Raw genomic sequence first — 18713 nt, forward strand, 5'->3', positions numbered from 1 at the left:
CCACAGGATTCATAGGCGGCGTGAAAGAAGATCTGACAGCAAATCAAATCTGTTTTTCTCTTTTTCCAACCCGGCGGTTGAGTTCAGGTGCTGGCGGACTAAAGCAAAACCCTCCTAATTTCTTCTAAGGAAAGCAAAATTTTACTGGGGAGATCCGTGTACAGATCAACCTAAATCCAACACAGATGGATGCGCATGCATTTCTGTTACAAACAGACACAAAAAATCCGGGTGGAAATTGATGAGAAATAGAGGGAGACAAAACCCCCTTTTTTCCTGCTTTAAGCGTAATGTCTACCCTCCTTTTTCTCCTTTGCTTTTTTTATGAAACAAGGAATCTGTATTACTTTTGAGGTTCAAAGTTGTACCTATAATATATTGGAAAATACGGAATGGAAATGAAACTAAACCAGGACAATCAAGTGACGATGAAATTGTTCATTATGTTGAAAAGGCAGACAACGTTCTGCGGACTCTTAACTAATTCGCAATTTTTATTTCCGGCAATTTATCGAACCATCCTTCCTGTTGAATACCATCGAAGATTTCACCTGATCGAACCGACAAGACACTGTAATTGATGGAGAAGTAAAGAGGATTGATGCTTGTAAGTTGGCCGTAACGAAACATAACAAAACACAGCGCGATTTTTCAATGAAGAGATGAATACGGAAAGGAGAAAGATTCTAACCTGAGTAAGCTATCACTGATTCCGTGAGTTTTCTCGTTGCAACCTTGAAGCCAAACAGTAGGTCGGAACTTCCTAACTCTGATCTTTTGGTTCGCAGAAGAGGCCGATGTTGAGGAGTCTGAGGGGTCTGGTTCAACGAAGGTTTCAGGAAGCAACAAACGATAGTTTCTAGCAATATTCAAGTCGATGGGGGTTCTGTGAGAAGCTTCAGATGGACAAGAGTCATGGTCGTGTTCGTCGGATAGTCCGCTGGATACAATGTCTGAATTGGTGGGACTTCCATCTGTTGAGTGTTCTGATGAAAGGTGGAAGCCGTGCAGCGAATCGATGGATAAGTTTGGCCACAGAGTTCGGAGGTTGATACCCGATCCGGTAAACTTGGTTGGTCTCCCAAACAAAATATCCTTCCAGCTTTGTCTCGAGTAACCGGTTCCTAGGATAACGGCATGGTAATGAGCCTTACTTGTCGTTCCTGTCAGGACATTCTCGAGAATCACGTCGACAGATCCGTCCCCGCTAGAGTTTGCTTCTGCTGCTGAGACATCAGTGTAGTTGATGATGTTGATTTTGACCACGTTGGCTCGGCCGGAGTCTCCAAATTGACCCCTGTCCATTCCCTGATCTACTTTTTGAGAGTACATAGTCTCGTATAACTGTGTTTCCGAAGGGAAATGATCATGAACCAAGTGAAATTCGTGAGTTCACCCATATAACAAGCCGAAAGAAGACTATGAAGAAGAGGGAAAAAAGACTGTGCTCACAGTGCCAAGAGTTTCGGGATTCACGACCGCATAGTTAGTTGCCGCAGCCTCCTTCAGGAGGATGTCGTTTAATTTCTTGTGACCATTTATCTGCGACTGAGCACTCAACCGCGGTCGAAGTTCTTGAGCGCTGAGGTCATAGAAGAAATTGGTCGACTGAGGATTAAAAACTTCATTGGAAAATGGAGAGTCGTCCGACGGCCGCAAATGGCCTTGCTTGATGAGTAAATCGAGCTCCGCACAGGTTTCTGCTCCGTCGAAAGATGCCATCAGAGGCTTGAGTCGATTGTAAGTCTCAATTAGTGTTTCAGCCGCGCTTTGCCCGGCGCCGATCACTGCGATCTTAATTTTTCTCAGCAAACCTGGTGGTGACTGGTCGCTAAACGCTGGCTCGGCGGGTGAGGAACAAGATGCCAGATCATCTGAGGGTGTCACTGAGTTGACGCTGCTTGCAGAGTTTGGTCTGTTCAGTTTGGGATTGCAAATTGGTTGCTGACGCGCCGGACGCTCATCCGGATAAGAGGAGGCGGACCAGATGAGCCTTCGTAGGATCTGATCGATATCTTGCAGGAAGGTAGACGTGTGTATGACGAAAGCCGGTTGTTTGGGGGGCGCATTGTACCCAATCTCTTGGAAAGATCTGGGCACTCTAGGAGTCCCGCCAACAGAGATGACCAAGTTCCGGCACAAGTGCTGCTGAAGGCCGCCATTTGAAGGCTTGGTAGAAGAGACTCGAAGGAATTCGACATCACCCGTTGGGCCTCTGACGCCCTCGACGCCGATGACGCGTTCACCATAGCATAAATCGATCGAGTTTAGCTTGCTTGGACTAGTAATCTTGTTCTTGCTGGAAGTCGCTGATGACGATGAGGAAACCACTACCACTTGACGGGCCACCCAAGCCAAATAATCAGCGAATTCGAGGCGAGTCGGGGTAAATGTCGCGCGATTGATAAAATCGATAAGCCTTCCTTGACAGTGTAGATAGTTCAGGAAGCTGAACGGCGAACAAGGGTTACGCAGCGTTACTAGATCCTTGAGGAATCTGTGGACCAGGACCAAGCAACGAACAAAAAACAAAAGTCAATCTCCGTGTCTACAAATCAATTAGAGGATGTCTGGCTGCGTGGGGGTTATCATCTCAAGGAGATGATGGAGATCTCAGGGGATATCATGTCGAACTGTAAATCGCGACGCGAGTTTGGGCCATGCCACGCGACAACACGTGGATAAGTTATTGTACAAAGTTTTATCATCTCGATTTACTGAATTTATGGCTTCCGCTGTACGTAGATTTCCTACGTGCAAACATGGTGCACTTTTTTGTGGAGTTATGCAGTGGCCATCCACTGATTTGTCCGAACACTCCCAAATCAAGGCAAAGGTGCTTCGGGCAGTGGAACTCAAACTGACGAGTGAAATGAATTGTACTTACGAGATTTGCATTCGACTTCCGTCAATCTGCAGGAGGAAACGGAAATAAGCAAGTCAATATATCAGAACCAGAGCTACGAAGACGCGCTTAATCATAGAGGTCCCAAAAACATTGGAAAGAGTGCAGCCGGAGAAATAGCCAGCTATACACTTAGATCGACCATATGTCTCAAGCAATCCCACATCTCTGACCGTCTCGCGGAACATGAGTCCACTTTTAGCCGAGTGACATCACTTGAAGCGGGATGATTGTGGTGCAATCTGTATCACGGATTCGATCTGCAATTTTCTTCGGCTATGTATGTATTACATAATCTCTGTAAATCGATCGCCGTCAGATTCCCGAAATCTCGACCCAGAAGCCGGGAATCTGGATACCGGGAGCGGGAAGGACGATTTCGGGATATGCATTTATATAGCGCTCTGTTGTGAGGTTCTAGATCGAACTGTAGTTGGTGTATGGATTTATAGATGGGGCAATGGGGAAGAATTGATTCCCGCCGATTCCCGTCTACATAGATATTCTGAGTTTTCACGTTCAAGACTGGTCTGCTTTAGAAAAGAACCGTTGGCATATGGTGCCAGATGATCGCGAGTCCATTTATGAGTAGACACGCAACACACCGCCTCTGTTAAGAACACAGCGCGAGCTCCAGAGACTCATTCGAGCTTGGCCTACACGGTGAAACCCATGAGTATTTGGGAAGTAGGGAGGTTGCCCAGAAGGCAGCGCGGGGCGGGACGAGACGGATGGAAAGGCTGGCCGAGTGATTGAAATGGATAAAGGTATATATAGCTTATACCAATTGCCGGGGACATTATAAGACTGATGCAGTTCGAAAAAGAGGAATGGGATAGATCGAGTGAGAAGTGGAAGCGACTGAGGCACTGACCATCATTCCAGGATGCCAACGAAAGCACTGATTTGATTCAATAAAGCAAGTCTTGAGAGCAGTTTTCGCTTGGTGATGATTATGGTCCTCATCATCATCACCACGAGCCCGGGGTTGATGGATGCTGGCTACTGCTAGATTTTCTTCGGCTAATCTAACGCCAAGCGATAAGTTGGCAGGACCAAAACCAATGCCGATAAGATCAAATACCTCCGGATGATGGTTATTCTGGGCATCCTCGGTTGAGCTTTGAACTGGCGCAGTGGTCGTGTTGGTATCTAATGCCATGTTGATGATCGGGTGATTACTATAAAAGACCGTTTTCCTACTTCTATATTAGCCTTCTGGGAGGGAAGAAATAGGCGGTATGGATAAGGGATAACTTCCGACTCTGCTTTGTAGGATGGAGGATACGGTGGGTGAAGACGAATTGTTTTGGGGCAACCAGGGAAAGAGGAAGTTAAGAGATGAAGAGTTTCGATCTTTTTTTCACTGTACGGAACTACTTCGGTAGTACCACACAGCCTATACAGTCACCAGTGTGGACGGAGACGGAAAGATCGAAGGGATTTTGCCGATTGAAAGCCAGTCTAGATCAGAAAAGCGTAGATCAGAAAAGCGATGTCGAAAGCAAATTGAAAATTAGATGGGTTTGGTGGGGCCAAGCCGAGGCACAAGTCGAAGAAAATGAGAAGAAAGGTGAACCCACTCATCTCGAGCTATGCCCAGTACACTTGGGAAAAAATAGCACTTGAGACCACACATCTTCCTGGTTTGAAAGCTCAGTTTATACACTGCTTAGTGCTGGTGGTACCAATTTTTTTAATCTACTTTGGTTCAAAGTTGATCAGATGATATATTTCCTTTTGATGACCACATCACGGATGGAAAGCCGTACAATATCTTGAAGGTCAATGCTACAGAGTCCAGGAAATAAGCTCCAAAAACACCCTTTTCCTAGTCGCATGTTAGTCACCTAGTTTGGATCTTGAGAGACTTCAAAGGCAAAAAAAATTCAGACCCAGGGGAGTTTGAGACTTCCTCTGCGAGAATGAATCTTTAGGTGCAGCAGACGAGGATCTCCCCGGAGAGAAGCTTGCAACTCGTGATTGTCACTCAGAAAGGGACCAGGGTCCATGAAGAAGGCCATTATGTAAAACTGGGGAAGACAGCAAGGAAGCTTTCAATATTAGTTTAGCGCATGGAATGCCTCCTGAGTCTAAACAAGTCATTCAAGCTGCGCTGAACTATTTTATCTAAAAATAGATCCGTCCAAGCTGAACAGTGCTCCATGATGTGGTTGCCCACCCACCAAACTTGGCGCTCTACAACCGTTTGTGGCGGGGATGGGTGTTGCAATCAAAAGCGCCAAGAGTTTTTTCTTCAACAAAAACGCAAACAGGGTACGCCTGAAAGAAGCAGTCAATTAGCTCGGAATGCTCGAGCCGGCCACCAATTATTGATATCCCAAATTGATGGTTGTGAGTGTGACTCATGGAAATTCGGATAACCGGCGTGTTGGTGGATCCAGACTTGTCCGTGTAGATACATAAATATTTATTTATTTCTCCAGATCAGGGGTGATCGTCACTTCTAAGCTTGTATTTAAATAAATAGCTGTTTTAAAACTTCAGCATGCCAGATCGTAAGCTACCTCAGAGGAGCTCGTTGGAGGTGACTCTGTGGTTTGCTAATTGGAGCTTATGAACCTCAACACGCCTATCTGCTGCCTCGTGCTGAACGTGCACATCCTTTTGTTGTAACACGCTCTGGCGACACAGTGCCCAAGACCGGTGCGGGAATGTAAATCGCGACTTTTTTTTACCACAACGACTATAACACTGTAACTATAAATTCACTGTGCGTATATACTATTGAATATATATCTTGAGCTGTTTATCTAGCTTTATCTGTGATTCGTGGTTTACATATTTAGTTACAAAACTTGCGAATGGATAGTGGGAGATAGTGGGATCGAAATTATTGGAAAGAGGAAAGGTAAACTGAATGTGGGGAGGTGCAGATTCCAGCAGGCTATGTCGGCTAGGCCGCAATGTTGTGCACCCGGCCATCACCCGATAAGTACTTGCCGCCGGCAACATGACGTAGTGCGTTTTGGTTCTGCCGAATGTGTAGATTAATGAGAATCGACCTTCATTTCGGCATGGATCAGTTCACTTCAAGCCTGCACGAGGCAAGAGCGATGCAATTCATCTCAACATGGTCAAGCACAGACTGGTCTGAAGAAACATCAGGGTGCTTTCTGCCTGTTTCTGTCGACAATTCAGCTGCTCGAGTGCATAGCTGTCACTTCCAAGTCCATGCGACAACAGGGACCGCCTGGCGCCTGATGAGGACGTGGGCGCCGGAAGATCGTGGTCGCCTGATTTTTGATGTGGCATCTGGCATATTTATTTGTTCAAGCGGAGCAAAGAAGGCACGAACCTACATGAATGTTCAGACACCCTAAAGCTAAGGGGAGGTGCGCGGAATGGTACCCGCATCCGATTCCGAATGGATCCTCTTCGTGCCTGAAGGGCTCTGAAGGGATTTGGCTGAGTTCGCAGAAAACTATGCCCGAGGATGCGAGGAGATTGGTGCAGAAATATCTAGATATGGGGGGAATCCAATCTTTCTGCAGTGGGGTGCGTAACTACAAGCCCAAGCCGCCCAGAAGAAAACTATAGAAAAGCTGGAGGATCGCGGGCTCCTTAGCATAGCACTTGACAGAGAGGTCTGCTTCAGAAGTTGGCAGCTTAACCTTCCACAGGAGTTATGTGAGGGTGGTGGGTGACACTGGGAGCGAAGATAAATAGTCTGTTTATTTCTTGGAGGGCAAAAAAGATGGATAACATCCATATGAACATTTCTCCCCCGGGCAAAGGAAAGACTCTCGAGGCTGAGCGCTCAAATTCAGCCAGCAGTAATTTATAGGCAAGCTTTGGAATCGCTTGAGGTTCAACTCCTTCGAATGTAGTACGTCTGGTCCAGCAGTCCAAGCATAGTACCGGTTGTGGATGTTTTCCATCTTAATCCATTAGACTTTTCAAAGGCTTTAATCGAGATCAAGATTCATTCGGATTCATCTTAAGGCAATCACTCAACTCGTTCTTGATCAAGGACCAAGGATTTCGAATCGCTGGTTGCAGGGGCTTGATTCTGTGGATGTCCCCGAGAAAATTATACTAATTGGATGGTCAAAAGATGATATCCACATAAATATGTATCTTTAATTGCGCAATACTCCACCGTCGGGGTCCTGACCAGCCTAACAAAATGTGTGGTCTGCTTGAAAAAGCCGCGAATGGATATTGGCGTTTTGGAGGTTATGTCCCGGCCCGACCCGCCCGCTAGTATTGCGGACAGCCGCAGGCTGGCCCAGGCCCGCCCGCGTATCATGCTTTGTGTTGATGCGCTGAAGATGCCCGGAGCAAATGGGACTGCGATGAAAAGTTGAACAGAGGAAATCGACCAGTTTGCGCGCTACTTGAGCTACATAGTCCCTTATTTTGCGTAGGGGGGACGCCGTCCCGCAGAGAGCTTCCGCTCAGGAGTCAGCGGGAACCTAGTCATTTGTATGTCCAGCATCTCCTTGTTTCGTCTCCCGATTAAGCCAAACAGCTTGTACCTCATGAACGTCCTCGTCTATTCAGGTTCTACCGCGGTGACGCCGAGAGCCTCTCAAGAGCTTCATTCGGTTCTCAGGAGGGTTTTATCACGGGCGTATGATGTCAAACTAGCCAATGCCCATCTGTTCAACCACCAACCATGGCAAGAGCATACATCGTTAATAGTCTTTCCGAGCCTTGATTCGAACGAACATGTCGGCCTGGTCACGGATACTCGACAAACAATTCGCCGGTGGGTCGGTCGAGGTGGAAGGTACCTGGGGCTAGGCACTGGAGCTGTATTTGCCGGAACCGATCAACTGGGGCTTCTTGGTCTTACCTGGAATCTTGTTCCCTCGCCAGCACTTTCGACCTCAGCATCACGTCCCTCCCACAGGGAACTAGTTTTCCCATCACATACCGACCCCTTGGCTACGCTTTTGATCGAAGTTGAGAAATCTGCGTTTGAAGCAAGCATTCCGGCTGAAGATGGCGAGCCGACCGTATGGGCGCAATATCAAGATACTGATGATGATCAAGAGCACATCGCAGCAGTTTGGAGCACCTATCAAATGGGATACCTGGCGCTGGTCGGATTTGATCTCAGCGGTCACGTGGAACGGTTGATGGAAATCCTCAATTTGATCGGTCTCGAAGGCTTGTCTGTCTCAGAAACCACTGATGAAAAGCCATCCCCACTGTACTTCGTCTCTTCTTCCTCGACCGCATCAGCTCAAGAAACTCATCGGCGTATCTTGGAGCGGTGTACAGGAGAACACGTACTCGAAGACGCCGATGTCACGTTTGCTGTGTTCTCCCAATCTGATGCTGCTTCTCCAACTGTGCCAACCAAGGACACACTGCAACTTTTCTTGTGTCCGCAGACGAACTCATTCCAGCCTGCACCGCCTATTTTCGATCGTAATCGTTATTTTTCACTGATTGAGTCGATGTCTCCGATCGGGAACACTATTCTGTACGCCGAAACGATGGCAAGTACTCAAACACTACTTGAGAAGTGCGTCGTAGTCAATCAACCGAACTCTTTCAAGCTTCAGCTTCGTCCCTCCTTTTTAATGCTTCCCCTCAGGGCTTTCAGTAATAGTACTGCTCATGACCTTCTGGCTATTCTTTCAATGATCTTGTCGTCAGGAATACCAAGCTGGCAGACTTACTTCCGAATGGGACGGTTTCGATCGCGCAGAAACAAACCAATGGCCGAGGCCGGGGCTCGAATAATTGGATCTCGGCCGAGGGATCGATCCAATTCTCCGTCTTGGTCAAAGCTACAAACATGGGGTCTAGCGCAGTATTTGTGCAATATCTCTTCGGACTGGCAGTTATCGAATGGATCGAGAAATTTTTCAATGGGAAGGTATTGGCTCGGTTGAAATGGCCAAACGATATCTATGGATCACCTACCGGTGGAAAAGCCCGAGAAGACTTTAAGAAGATGGGCGGGATCCTTGTGAATTGCTCGTTTGGTGGACTCAGTGGTACTGAATGTAAACTAGTGATTGGCAAGTCCCTGCCCCACTTTCAGCCAAAAAATCACACACATATGTCTTGCAGGCGCGCTCCATCCAGAAATTCACAAACAGACAGCTGATTAATACGACTTTAGGCTGTGGATTAAATAACCATTCGGCACCCCAATCTAGCACAACAAGTCTGGCAGATCTAATTCGAGCTACTGGTCGAAAAATGAACGAGGGGGATGGCCTCGATTGTGAGCAGCTCAAGCACCCAAGTGCTGAAGAGATTATCGCAGGGATTTTGAGTACTTTCGGTCAGATGTGGACCCGGTTTGAAGCTCAGGGTTTCCAACCTTTCTCTTCTCTCTACTTAGCCCGTTGGCTCCACTCGTACGTCATCCATTTCATCTTGCCTCTTTTCTCATTACTCTATATTCTGACAAGCATCCTTCCTGTTCGCCTTTCTGGAAAAAAGAGAGCAAGTTATCAAGTATGAGAAAACAGGAGAAGAGCTGAAGATCGTCGGGATTGACCCTTCATACGGGCTCTTAAGAACAAAGCTGGTTAGAAAATCCGACGGAACTGCAATCTCGCAAGAAGAAATCATCGATTTGCAACCTGACTCGAACAGCTTTGATATGTTCTCCGGTCTCATTAAAACCAAAATTTAAACTTGTTGCTCACATTCATCACTTTGTGACTTGTACTCTTATTGAATAATCGATTGATCATTTTCTTGCCAACAACAGTTCATTCGATTTCCCCCTGCATCACAAGTTGGAGCTTGTTGTAGAAATGAAGGTATGACTATTGGACATCTTGATTCATCTTGCAGCATCGAGGAACCTATCGTGCGCTTGGTATGAGCGATAAGATTTGAATGATTATATATCTTGTAAAGCTCTACAAAAACTATACAGAACTCGGCAAAAGATCTTTTATCATCTTTCAGGTTACAAGTATTATTGAGTAAATAACCCTGCAAGCATTTATTTGATTCTTTATAACAAATAAATCACCAATCTTTTAGTTGTAAAGGCGCACTTTCCCATTGCTTCTGCCAGTCATTCGGGCTTTCTTGATCCTGAGGAGCCATGGTTGATTCAGATGGGGAGAATTCTGTGTATTTTTGAGATAGGCGTGATGTGAACCTTCACCCGCCTAACTTGTTGGATGTTTCTTTTTTCGCCATTCTGCCTCTGTCCACACTATGTATTCAGGCTGTTCAAAACCACGAGCCCGTTTGCCTTCATACAGCTGTCTAGGGCCCGTGAACATGTGAATGTTTTGTTCAGGATGAAGAGAAAAATGTCAATCACGGGACACAGGATATCCGACATCACAACGTACACAGTCTGAAGCTCGGGCAATCCCATCTTTTGAAAAAGGTTGAGGCCGGGCTGTTGACATCATGGACCATGATGACGTTTGTGTGGTTCCTGGGTTAATTATATACTCAAGCTGGTTCGAGGCCCAGGGGAAGGGTGTGGGAATGTGAGAAGGGCATAGCGGCGCGCGGCATGCGTATTTAAGACGCTGAACATGAGTTGGGCCTGCTGGAGTCTCCTTCGCCACTGCCTTTAACCGACCCACCACCTTGAACATTACAACATACATACAGCATCGTGCTTTTCGCATCTCCTTGAAGTTGAAGCCTCGCCTCACAGTTCCGAAATGACGGACAAAATCGCTGCCAAAGTCGCCAGATCGCTATTCAAGGGCCAGGCCACTGCATTTGAGCCACGTGATCCGCTCTACGAGACTTCAGTCAACCCTCAGACCGGCAAACGAAAACGTACCCAACGCGAGCTCCCGCCTGGCTTGAGTAAGCATGAAGAGAAAATTCTGGTACGTCTTTAGCGCTTCAACCTGCCAACTCTGTCGTTGAAGAAGTACACCCGTCTGAGTTATTCGAAGTGCCCGATTGATTTATTAGAAAAAGATCAGAAAGCGCGCCCACTATCTCGACAAAGGATTTTCGATTTGCGGATTCAGATTTGGATGGACATTTCTAATCGGTTAATAAAACTTTCTAGTCATCGCCTCCTCATTTGGCGTCCCACTAGTATTGATTTCGTTTGAACTTCTTGGCAACGAAAAAAACAGGTTTCATTCCAGTGGTTGGAGACGCAGCCGACGCGGCTTTATCTTACTACCTCGTCATTCGACCAGCTAGGAAGTGCAACTTACCTCCGTTATTGGTTCAGCGAATGTTCTTGAGTCAGTTAAAAACGTTCAGACTCTCAGCAAGACTTTCTTACGCTTTTGATGTGTATTCCTGACATAAATATTGGCTTTCATAACTGGTGGCGATGGAATTCGTCCAGATCAGATAATCGCGACATCTATCGGACTGGTACCTATCGTTGGAGACATCATAATGGCGTAAGCAGCTTGACGAGAATGTTTGACACCGAACCTTTGGCTCCAGCCAGATCCTAATTATTTGGATGGACTCTTTCCTACTAACCCCAGGATATGGAAAGTAAACTCACGAAACGCGGCCTTGTTTGAGGATTTCATTACGCTACGTGCCAAAAACGCCCTCGATGCCTCGCAGCCAAATGGGGTTACACCATCGGAAACGGCAGCGCTTGTAGAGAACAGTACCAGAACCGCTTATATCGATGGAATCACAGGCGATCGGGAACCTCTCGGTAATAAACCCAAGCCAGCCCAATCAACCAGTGCAGGCCCCTCTCAAGCGGCTCCCACTTCCGAGAACACTGAAGCTAACAAGAACCGCAAGCCTTCCCAAGGATGGTTCAAAATCAAAAAATAGTGTTGCATCCTATTCCCTAATGTAGTGTAGTTTATCAAAGATTGCTTTCCCAATCCCAAGTCGATTATTGGAAGCGCGTTGTCAATGGACATCTGATATTGTTGATTTATTTATTGATGTATCTATTTATGAGTATTGAATCGGGCAGAAGGAAAACGGGTCCACGGCCATGTCGTTAATATGTTGGTATCTCGTTGATGATTGCTCAGCCAATTCTTTTTGGTGATAAGAATGCAGAATGAACAAGCTTTGTTGAGCATGTGCCAGCCTGCCCAGCCAGTCGTGCATATGGGTACCGCTCAGAAAAAGGGAAGTTTAAGCGGTTCGCTTGTGATTGTGGGGCCACTGCTTTCGGTGCTTTCTCTTATACACCTATGCTCAACGTAAGACAGACCCGCGAGACGGGAAGTGTCCATTCGGAAGTTCAAGAGCTCTATCCAGCCAACCATCGCCGGCATCTGTTGGTACGTCGTTGAAGTGGCGTCAACACGACGATCAGCCTCACCACAAAAAATGTTCCAATTGTACCTTACAACATAACTTGACGATAGGCACTCTTCAATCTTCCGCAATCCCTCTCAGCTCTTGCAGCACCGTACACATAACATCCTAATCTGGATTTCCAACACGGGTAATCATCACGTTTCCTGGCGACCCCCCTAGATGGCGGCTGCTCTGCATAACGTTTCATGCCACTGGATACGCTTCATTGCTATTTGCTATTCTTTTCACCTCTGGTGATGGCATGATCACAAAGTTTTAAAGGTGGGCCATCTCGCCAGCCTCCCCAATTTTGGTCTCAAAACACCAACGTGGCTGTCGGGCTCATAGCTTTGTTCATATTACCGACCTACGTTAATCCTTAGACTGTACATAAGCTGAATCTGACCGTATCAGACAATCTTAACTCTCGCCAGCTGACTATTATCATTCATTAATCTCTCCCTTCATGTTCCTCGCAAACGGAATTAGACAAATATGCCTAGCCTCATTGGTCATCGCTCTGATCTATTCGCCCGCAATTCTACTGTCAGAAGCCCGGCTAAACAAGATCCGGAGGCAGGTTGTTCAGCCACCGAATCTAACCGGCGGCACAACAACTGGTACTGGAGCTACTTCGACTGAAAATCTGGGAAACACAAGCCCACTTAACACTGGCGCTGGCGGTACGACCTTGCTCGGCGGTGGATTTTCGAATTCAACTCAGACCAATGCTGATGGGCAGCCAGTTACGTCTAGCAGTACGACTACTGGGCCGGTCAATGTAATTCCGAGCACCAGCAATACGGCCTCATATATCCCCAGCAACGTCGGCGGTGGCAATCTTATTACAACCAAAACTGATGCTGCCGGGAATCAAGTCGGCAGTACTACTACTGGATCGGGCAATCAGCTCGGCAGCACAGGCGCTACGACTGCATCTACTTCCGGCAACGTCGTCGGTGAGAATGTTGATCCAACCACGCTTGATGCTTCCGGGAATCAAGTCGGCAGTACCACTACTGGGTCGGGCAATCAGCTCGGGAGCACAGGCGCTACGACTGCATCTACTTCCAGCAACGTCGTCGGTGGCACTGCTGATTCAACCACGCTTGATGATGATGGGAATCAAATCGGAGGCACTACTGGATCGGGCAATCAGCTCGGCAGCACAGGCGCTACGACTGCATCTACTTCCAGCAACGTCGTCGGTGGGAATACTAATCCAACCACACTTGATGCTGCCGGGAATCAAGCCGGCGGGACTACTGGATCGGGCAATCTAATCGGCAGCACTGGCGCTACGACTGCGTCTACTTCCGGCAACGTCGTCGGTGGGAATGTTAATCCAACCACCCTTGATGATGCCGGGAATCAAGTCGGCAGTACCACTACTGGATTGGGTAATCAGCTCGGCAGCACAGGCGCTACGACTGCATCTACTTCCAGCAACGTTGTCGGTGGGAATGCTAATCCAACCACGCTTGATGCTGCCGGGAACCAAGCCGGCGGGACTACTGGATCGGGCAATCTAATTGGCAGCACTGGCGCTACGACTGCATCTACTTCCAGCAAAGTCGCCGGTGGCACTGCTGATTCAACCACCCTTAATGATGCCGGGAATCAAGTCGGCAGTACTTCTACTGGATCGGGAAATCTAATCGGCAGCACCGGCGCTACGACTGCATCTACTTCGAGCCACCTCGACAGCAGCACTGCTAACCCAACCACGCTTGATGATGATGGGAATCAAGTCGGAGGTACTACTGGATCGGGCAATCTGCTTGGCACCACTGGCGCTACGACTTCATCTACTTCCAGCAACGTCAATGGTGGGAATGTTAATCCAACTGCAACCAATAGTGGCAGAAACGGGATCCAAAGCAATCCGGCATTACCAAACGGCGAATTCTTGCAGCAGGCCGTTTCGCCATCAACAACCACCTCAAATCCTCTAACAAATAATGCAACACCAACCATTCCAACAAATCCGTCGCCGTCGCCCTCGCCATCTCCAACCCCACTGCTCAACACTGAAGCAACAACAAATAATGGTCAACCAGTACTCAACCCCCAGGATAATCATGATCAAACAGTATCGAATCCAACGGACATTGGTTCAAAACCTCCTGGTCAGCTCGCAGACAGGCCCATTGCCTGTGGCGACACTTATGGAACAGCAACACTCGAAGCCAAGGTGCCAAATGACTACGTTTGTAAGTCCCCAGAGAAGCACACTGCCAATTTCCGAACGGCTACTAACTTCTTACTCGATGGGCCTTTTTGTTTGTCTAGCTTGCAAAGGATACGGAGCTGTAAATTACATCTGTCCGCGAGCAAAGTGCCATGGCGGAAATGACGCGGAAACCCCAGATGGGTCTCCGAGTGAGTCATCGCCTTGATCATCAAATAAATGTTTCATGAATGGAATAAAAAACTGATCTTCTCTGTCTTTTTCACTCCTTCTACTGTCTCCATCAGTGGAAAAATTTATCTTCAAAGGATGTAAGCGGTACGCTGATACAGCTACACCCGCCCAAGAGGGGATACCTGAAGTACATCCAGTTCAGTTTTGGGCCCAAAACCTTAAGGGAACTTTAAGTATGTAGCTGCGAACTCTTTAACATCTGTTTTCTTCTTCTTCTTTGCTTTTGGACTGATTGAACATCATTTGATTATTTTCTTCCCAGCTGTTATCGGCTATGAAGATCCGAAGATAATGAAAAATCATATATATCAATGTGCTTGGAATAAAGAAGATGGGTTTAATAATGCTAGGCCTGGTGAGTCCATCCTTTCCTGATGGAATACCAGAAGGGTCGCTTGACTGACCAAGTTTTCACGAAAAATGCACCAGTTTGCAATGGATGCATCCATTCCGAGTTCACTGATCTCCCCGTTCCAGGTGGGACGTCGCCGGAGCCAAAGGCACCACCGCCAACACGAAAGCGTTTCCGCAGATCTTAATCAGTAAAACACCACATCTTGTATTTTTTTTGTAGTTAGTTCTGATTCTTGTTTTTATTTAGTTTTTGTCTGCCCATCATGCAAAGTGATTAGTCTTTGTGACTTCACAAGGTGTACTATCTTTAAAATCGTGGTTGTATGCAATCTGGACATGAAATGTACATAGAAAATATTGGAAAGGTCTCAGTGCTGAGGGACGTGGACTTGGATCAGTTTACCTGAAGGATCAAACCAAGCTTGACTAAGTCTCTGCAAGGAGGCGCAAAGTTCCTCCCAACAAGAGGGAGGGTGCTTGACAGTGTGGTAAGACCAATCAATATGGTACACCCTTTAAAATTCTTAAATTACATATTACATATAACTTTAGCAAGATACATACTCAAAAAGCGTGGATGTTACAATGTAAGAATCTCCTAAGATGTTACATACTTTTTTCTGTGAAATTTCTTCAAAAAGCACCCCCATTAGCTGGTTTTTCATATATTCATAAGTACTAGGTTTTGTCTTCACACGTCACAGATATGATCATCTCTACATATTAAATTCCCATTCCAGTTATAATTTAAAGCTTAAAACTAGTCTAAGTAATTAGGGTGAAAGTCAGGAGTATTTTATTTCACAACACCTTCCTAATGTGGTATATTTTTCACTATACACGGTACAGCTTTCCCAAAGTAGCTATTTCTTTTCACACTATATTAAATTCTTCTTTCACGCCTTAGTATTACTATTTCACACTGCTTATTATTTCACACATCTAAAAATCACTCTCAGACAAGTTTTCCTCTATAAAAGCAACAAAGGGTAGTTACGCTACGCGTAACGCGTAGATAACGGTAACGTAACAAAATTTTTGTCGTTATCTACGCGTTACGCGTAATGGCAGTGCGATTACATTATCACAACACGTTGAGCCGTTTTTTTTATGCTTGTTGCGTTATCTGGGCGCGCGGAGCCCTTGAGAACGGGCAAAAAATAAGGCTCAAAAGCCTTAAATGGTCCGTTATTGCATTATCCGGGGGATAAAACGATAACGGGCCTCAAAAATGAGGCACATTACATTGCGCGCGGGGCCTGAAATGACCCCGTTACTAGTAAAGTAACGGGTGGCCCCAGATAACGGGGGTAGTTACGTTACCAAAATTGCGCGGATAACGCAACGTAGCATAACTACCCTTTGTTGATAAAAGGAGGCCTTCCTTGCCCCTTCTTGTTTTTCTTTTTCCCCATGTCTGCATCAGTTTATATAAATTACACATAAAGCATTCATCACTTCAAAATATAAGCTTCATAAATTGTCCCTTCAAAAATTGAACTCTTCTAAAAATTGGAAACTTCTAAAATTGCCTCATTCAACTGATTCAGCCATCTTTGGCACCATAATACCATTATATCACTTTTGACCAATATGAAGCGATATAATGGTATTATGGTGCTGAAGATTTCTGAATCAGTTGAAGAGAACAGCACTGTAGGTTGCCTACAGAAAAAATTGGAGGCTTTATGTTGAATTTTGTATGGACAGAGCCCTCTTGATGACCGGACAGACTGGTCATCAAGAGGGCTCTGTCCCCTTGATGACCGGACAGACCGGTCATCAAGAGGGCTGCAGTCCCCATGATGACCGGACAGACCGGTCACCAAGAGGGCTGCAGTCCCCTTGATGACCGGACAGACTGGTCACCGAGAGGGCTGCAGTCCCCTTGATGACCGGAAATCAAGAGGGTTGCAGTCTTGATGACCGGACAGACCGGTAATTGAGAGGGCTGTGTCCCCTCAATGACCAGACCAACCGGTAATCGAGCTGCATTCCCTTTGAGGACTGGAAAGCCCTCTTGACCGACAGACCAGTGATTGGGATACAGTAGCTGCAGTCCCCTCTGTCCGGTCATTGAGGGGACATTTGGGGCGGGTACCTGTGTGGGTACCCGGGTAACCGCCTTAAAAACCCAGGATTCAGGATACCCGCACCCGCACCTGGCACCTGTCACTGAAGGCGGGTACCCGCCCATGGGTGCCGGGTACCCAGGTACCCAGTGACATCTCTAATTAGGAAATGATTGATAAATTCTTCAGAAGTCAATGGGAAGTGTCTCAGAAGTGATGAGGAATTATCACAGGACCTTGTGCAATGTTGTATTGAGCCATTTAATTTTCTAAGGATAAATTAATTACAAACTGTCATGAAATCATAGTTAATCAATGCCCAATTATTACTCATTTATGGTGAATTTTTGTTGATCAATTTCTCTATGTCAAAGGGGTTCCAAACAGCGTAAATGTGACGTGCGGGGGCTTTCATGGCTTTCTGACCAGTTATAACTTTTAATGGAGCTGTGAAAGGCACCTCCAGTGATATGTCACCCTAATGTACGCGCGTACACAAAGGTGACATTGGCAAAGTGGAAAAAAACTCACATACATGTGCATGGAGACATTGGAAACCAAACAAACACAAAAACAACTCACAAGCTTATATATTTTAAGAAGCCAGGATGTCTATCTGAAATCTGGGAACACACACCTCCAAGCTTGACTTGACTCATATTTTCACCCTACTTTCATCCTTTTTTGGCTCAATTCTAGATGATACCGGCCTTCTTTAGGGAAATATGCCAATTCAGATGGGCCTTTCACATCATTCTAACAGGGATGTACATGTTGTTGATCAGCGGGAGGCCCAACCTGTGATTTGTAAAAAACTTACACATGTGCACATGACAGTTACATTCAGAGATGGCACTTGGCACCCGCCGGCGTGTACCCGTCACACTTCAGCTCATAATTCTATGCGCCTGCAGGCGCCCATGGCGGGTGCCAGGGGTTCTATTTTAGTAAAAATACAGGCAGAGAGCTGCACACGCGCAATGGGTACCTGCAAGCGCATAGAATTATGTGCTGAAGTGTGGTGGGTACCCGCTGGCGGGTGCCAAGTGCCATCCGTAGTTACATTAGCAAAGTTAAAACAATTACCACCTTCATGCGCATATAAATAATATGAATTGAAACCCAATAATTGATCTTAATTACCAAACACTTCAAATTGAATTAGAGATGGCAAACAGGTACCCGCGCGGTGGTACCCGGCACCCGCCGGCGGGTACTCATCAGGTTTGCGGGTACCGCCGCCGCGGGTGCCAAGTAAGGGTACGGGTGTTGCTTTTTGGTGATTTTTAGGCGGGTACCCGGGTACCACCGCTTGATACCCGCCAATACTGCTACCTCTTTTCCGTTGTGTATGTCCCCGACCCCCTTCTGGACTTGTATCCTGCAAGTCCTGTGTGATATCGGCGGCTGCGGCGCCACCAGCTGGCCAAGAGAGATTCCTCTTGGAGAGCTGGTGTATGTACACATGCCAGCTTGCCAAGAGGGAGTCCTCTTGGAGAGCTGGTGTATGTACACATGCCAGCTTGCCAAGAGGGAGTCCTCTTGGCAACAGTGGGCCGCTACGCTACATTTAGTCCGTAGTTCAGCGCAGCGTAGCGGATCTAAACTACAAATGACGGGGTTTTTTGTTAGCGGGAAGTGATTGCCCTAGAGAATGTAAAAAGGTACCCGGCACAGCCTGGCAGGTACCGCCCGCACCCGCCCCGCACGCGCCAGGCGGTGCCGGGTGCCTGTT

General features: G+C 46.8%; 4 protein-coding genes across 4 annotated transcripts; 3 read left to right on the top strand and 1 right to left on the bottom strand.

Annotated features, from left to right (window-relative positions):
• Window positions 1-480: 480 nt before the first annotated feature.
• On the bottom strand, window positions 481-4067 carry PtA15_9A430 (uncharacterized protein; the record flags this gene model as incomplete). Its single annotated transcript, XM_053172638.1, has 5 exons — window positions 481-571; window positions 692-1344; window positions 1453-2497; window positions 2888-2913; window positions 3780-4067. The coding sequence occupies 5 exons, from the start codon at window positions 4065-4067 to the stop codon at window positions 481-483; spliced, it is 2103 nt and encodes a 700-aa protein (XP_053023858.1).
• Window positions 4068-7356: 3289 nt separating this feature from the next.
• Window positions 7357-9533, top strand: PtA15_9A431 (uncharacterized protein; the record flags this gene model as incomplete). Its single annotated transcript, XM_053172639.1, has 4 exons — window positions 7357-8405; window positions 8540-8907; window positions 9012-9252; window positions 9338-9533. The coding sequence occupies 4 exons, from the start codon at window positions 7357-7359 to the stop codon at window positions 9531-9533; spliced, it is 1854 nt and encodes a 617-aa protein (XP_053023859.1).
• Window positions 9534-10536: 1003 nt separating this feature from the next.
• On the top strand, window positions 10537-11644 carry PtA15_9A432 (uncharacterized protein; the record flags this gene model as incomplete). Its single annotated transcript, XM_053172640.1, has 5 exons — window positions 10537-10710; window positions 10799-10880; window positions 10969-11082; window positions 11190-11247; window positions 11338-11644. The coding sequence occupies 5 exons, from the start codon at window positions 10537-10539 to the stop codon at window positions 11642-11644; spliced, it is 735 nt and encodes a 244-aa protein (XP_053023860.1).
• A 949-nt stretch (window positions 11645-12593) lies between these two features.
• PtA15_9A433 (uncharacterized protein) lies at window positions 12594-15091 on the top strand (the record flags this gene model as incomplete). The annotated part of the gene is made up of 6 exons (XM_053172641.1): window positions 12594-14048; window positions 14202-14340; window positions 14420-14509; window positions 14606-14725; window positions 14815-14907; window positions 14982-15091. 6 exons carry the CDS (start codon window positions 12594-12596, stop codon window positions 15089-15091), a joined length of 2007 nt encoding a protein of 668 aa, XP_053023861.1.
• Window positions 15092-18713: the final 3622 nt, after the last annotated feature.

Source organism: Puccinia triticina, chromosome 9A (assembly GCF_026914185.1).
Source record: "Puccinia triticina chromosome 9A, complete sequence".
NCBI classification, from domain to species: domain Eukaryota; kingdom Fungi; phylum Basidiomycota; class Pucciniomycetes; order Pucciniales; family Pucciniaceae; genus Puccinia; species Puccinia triticina.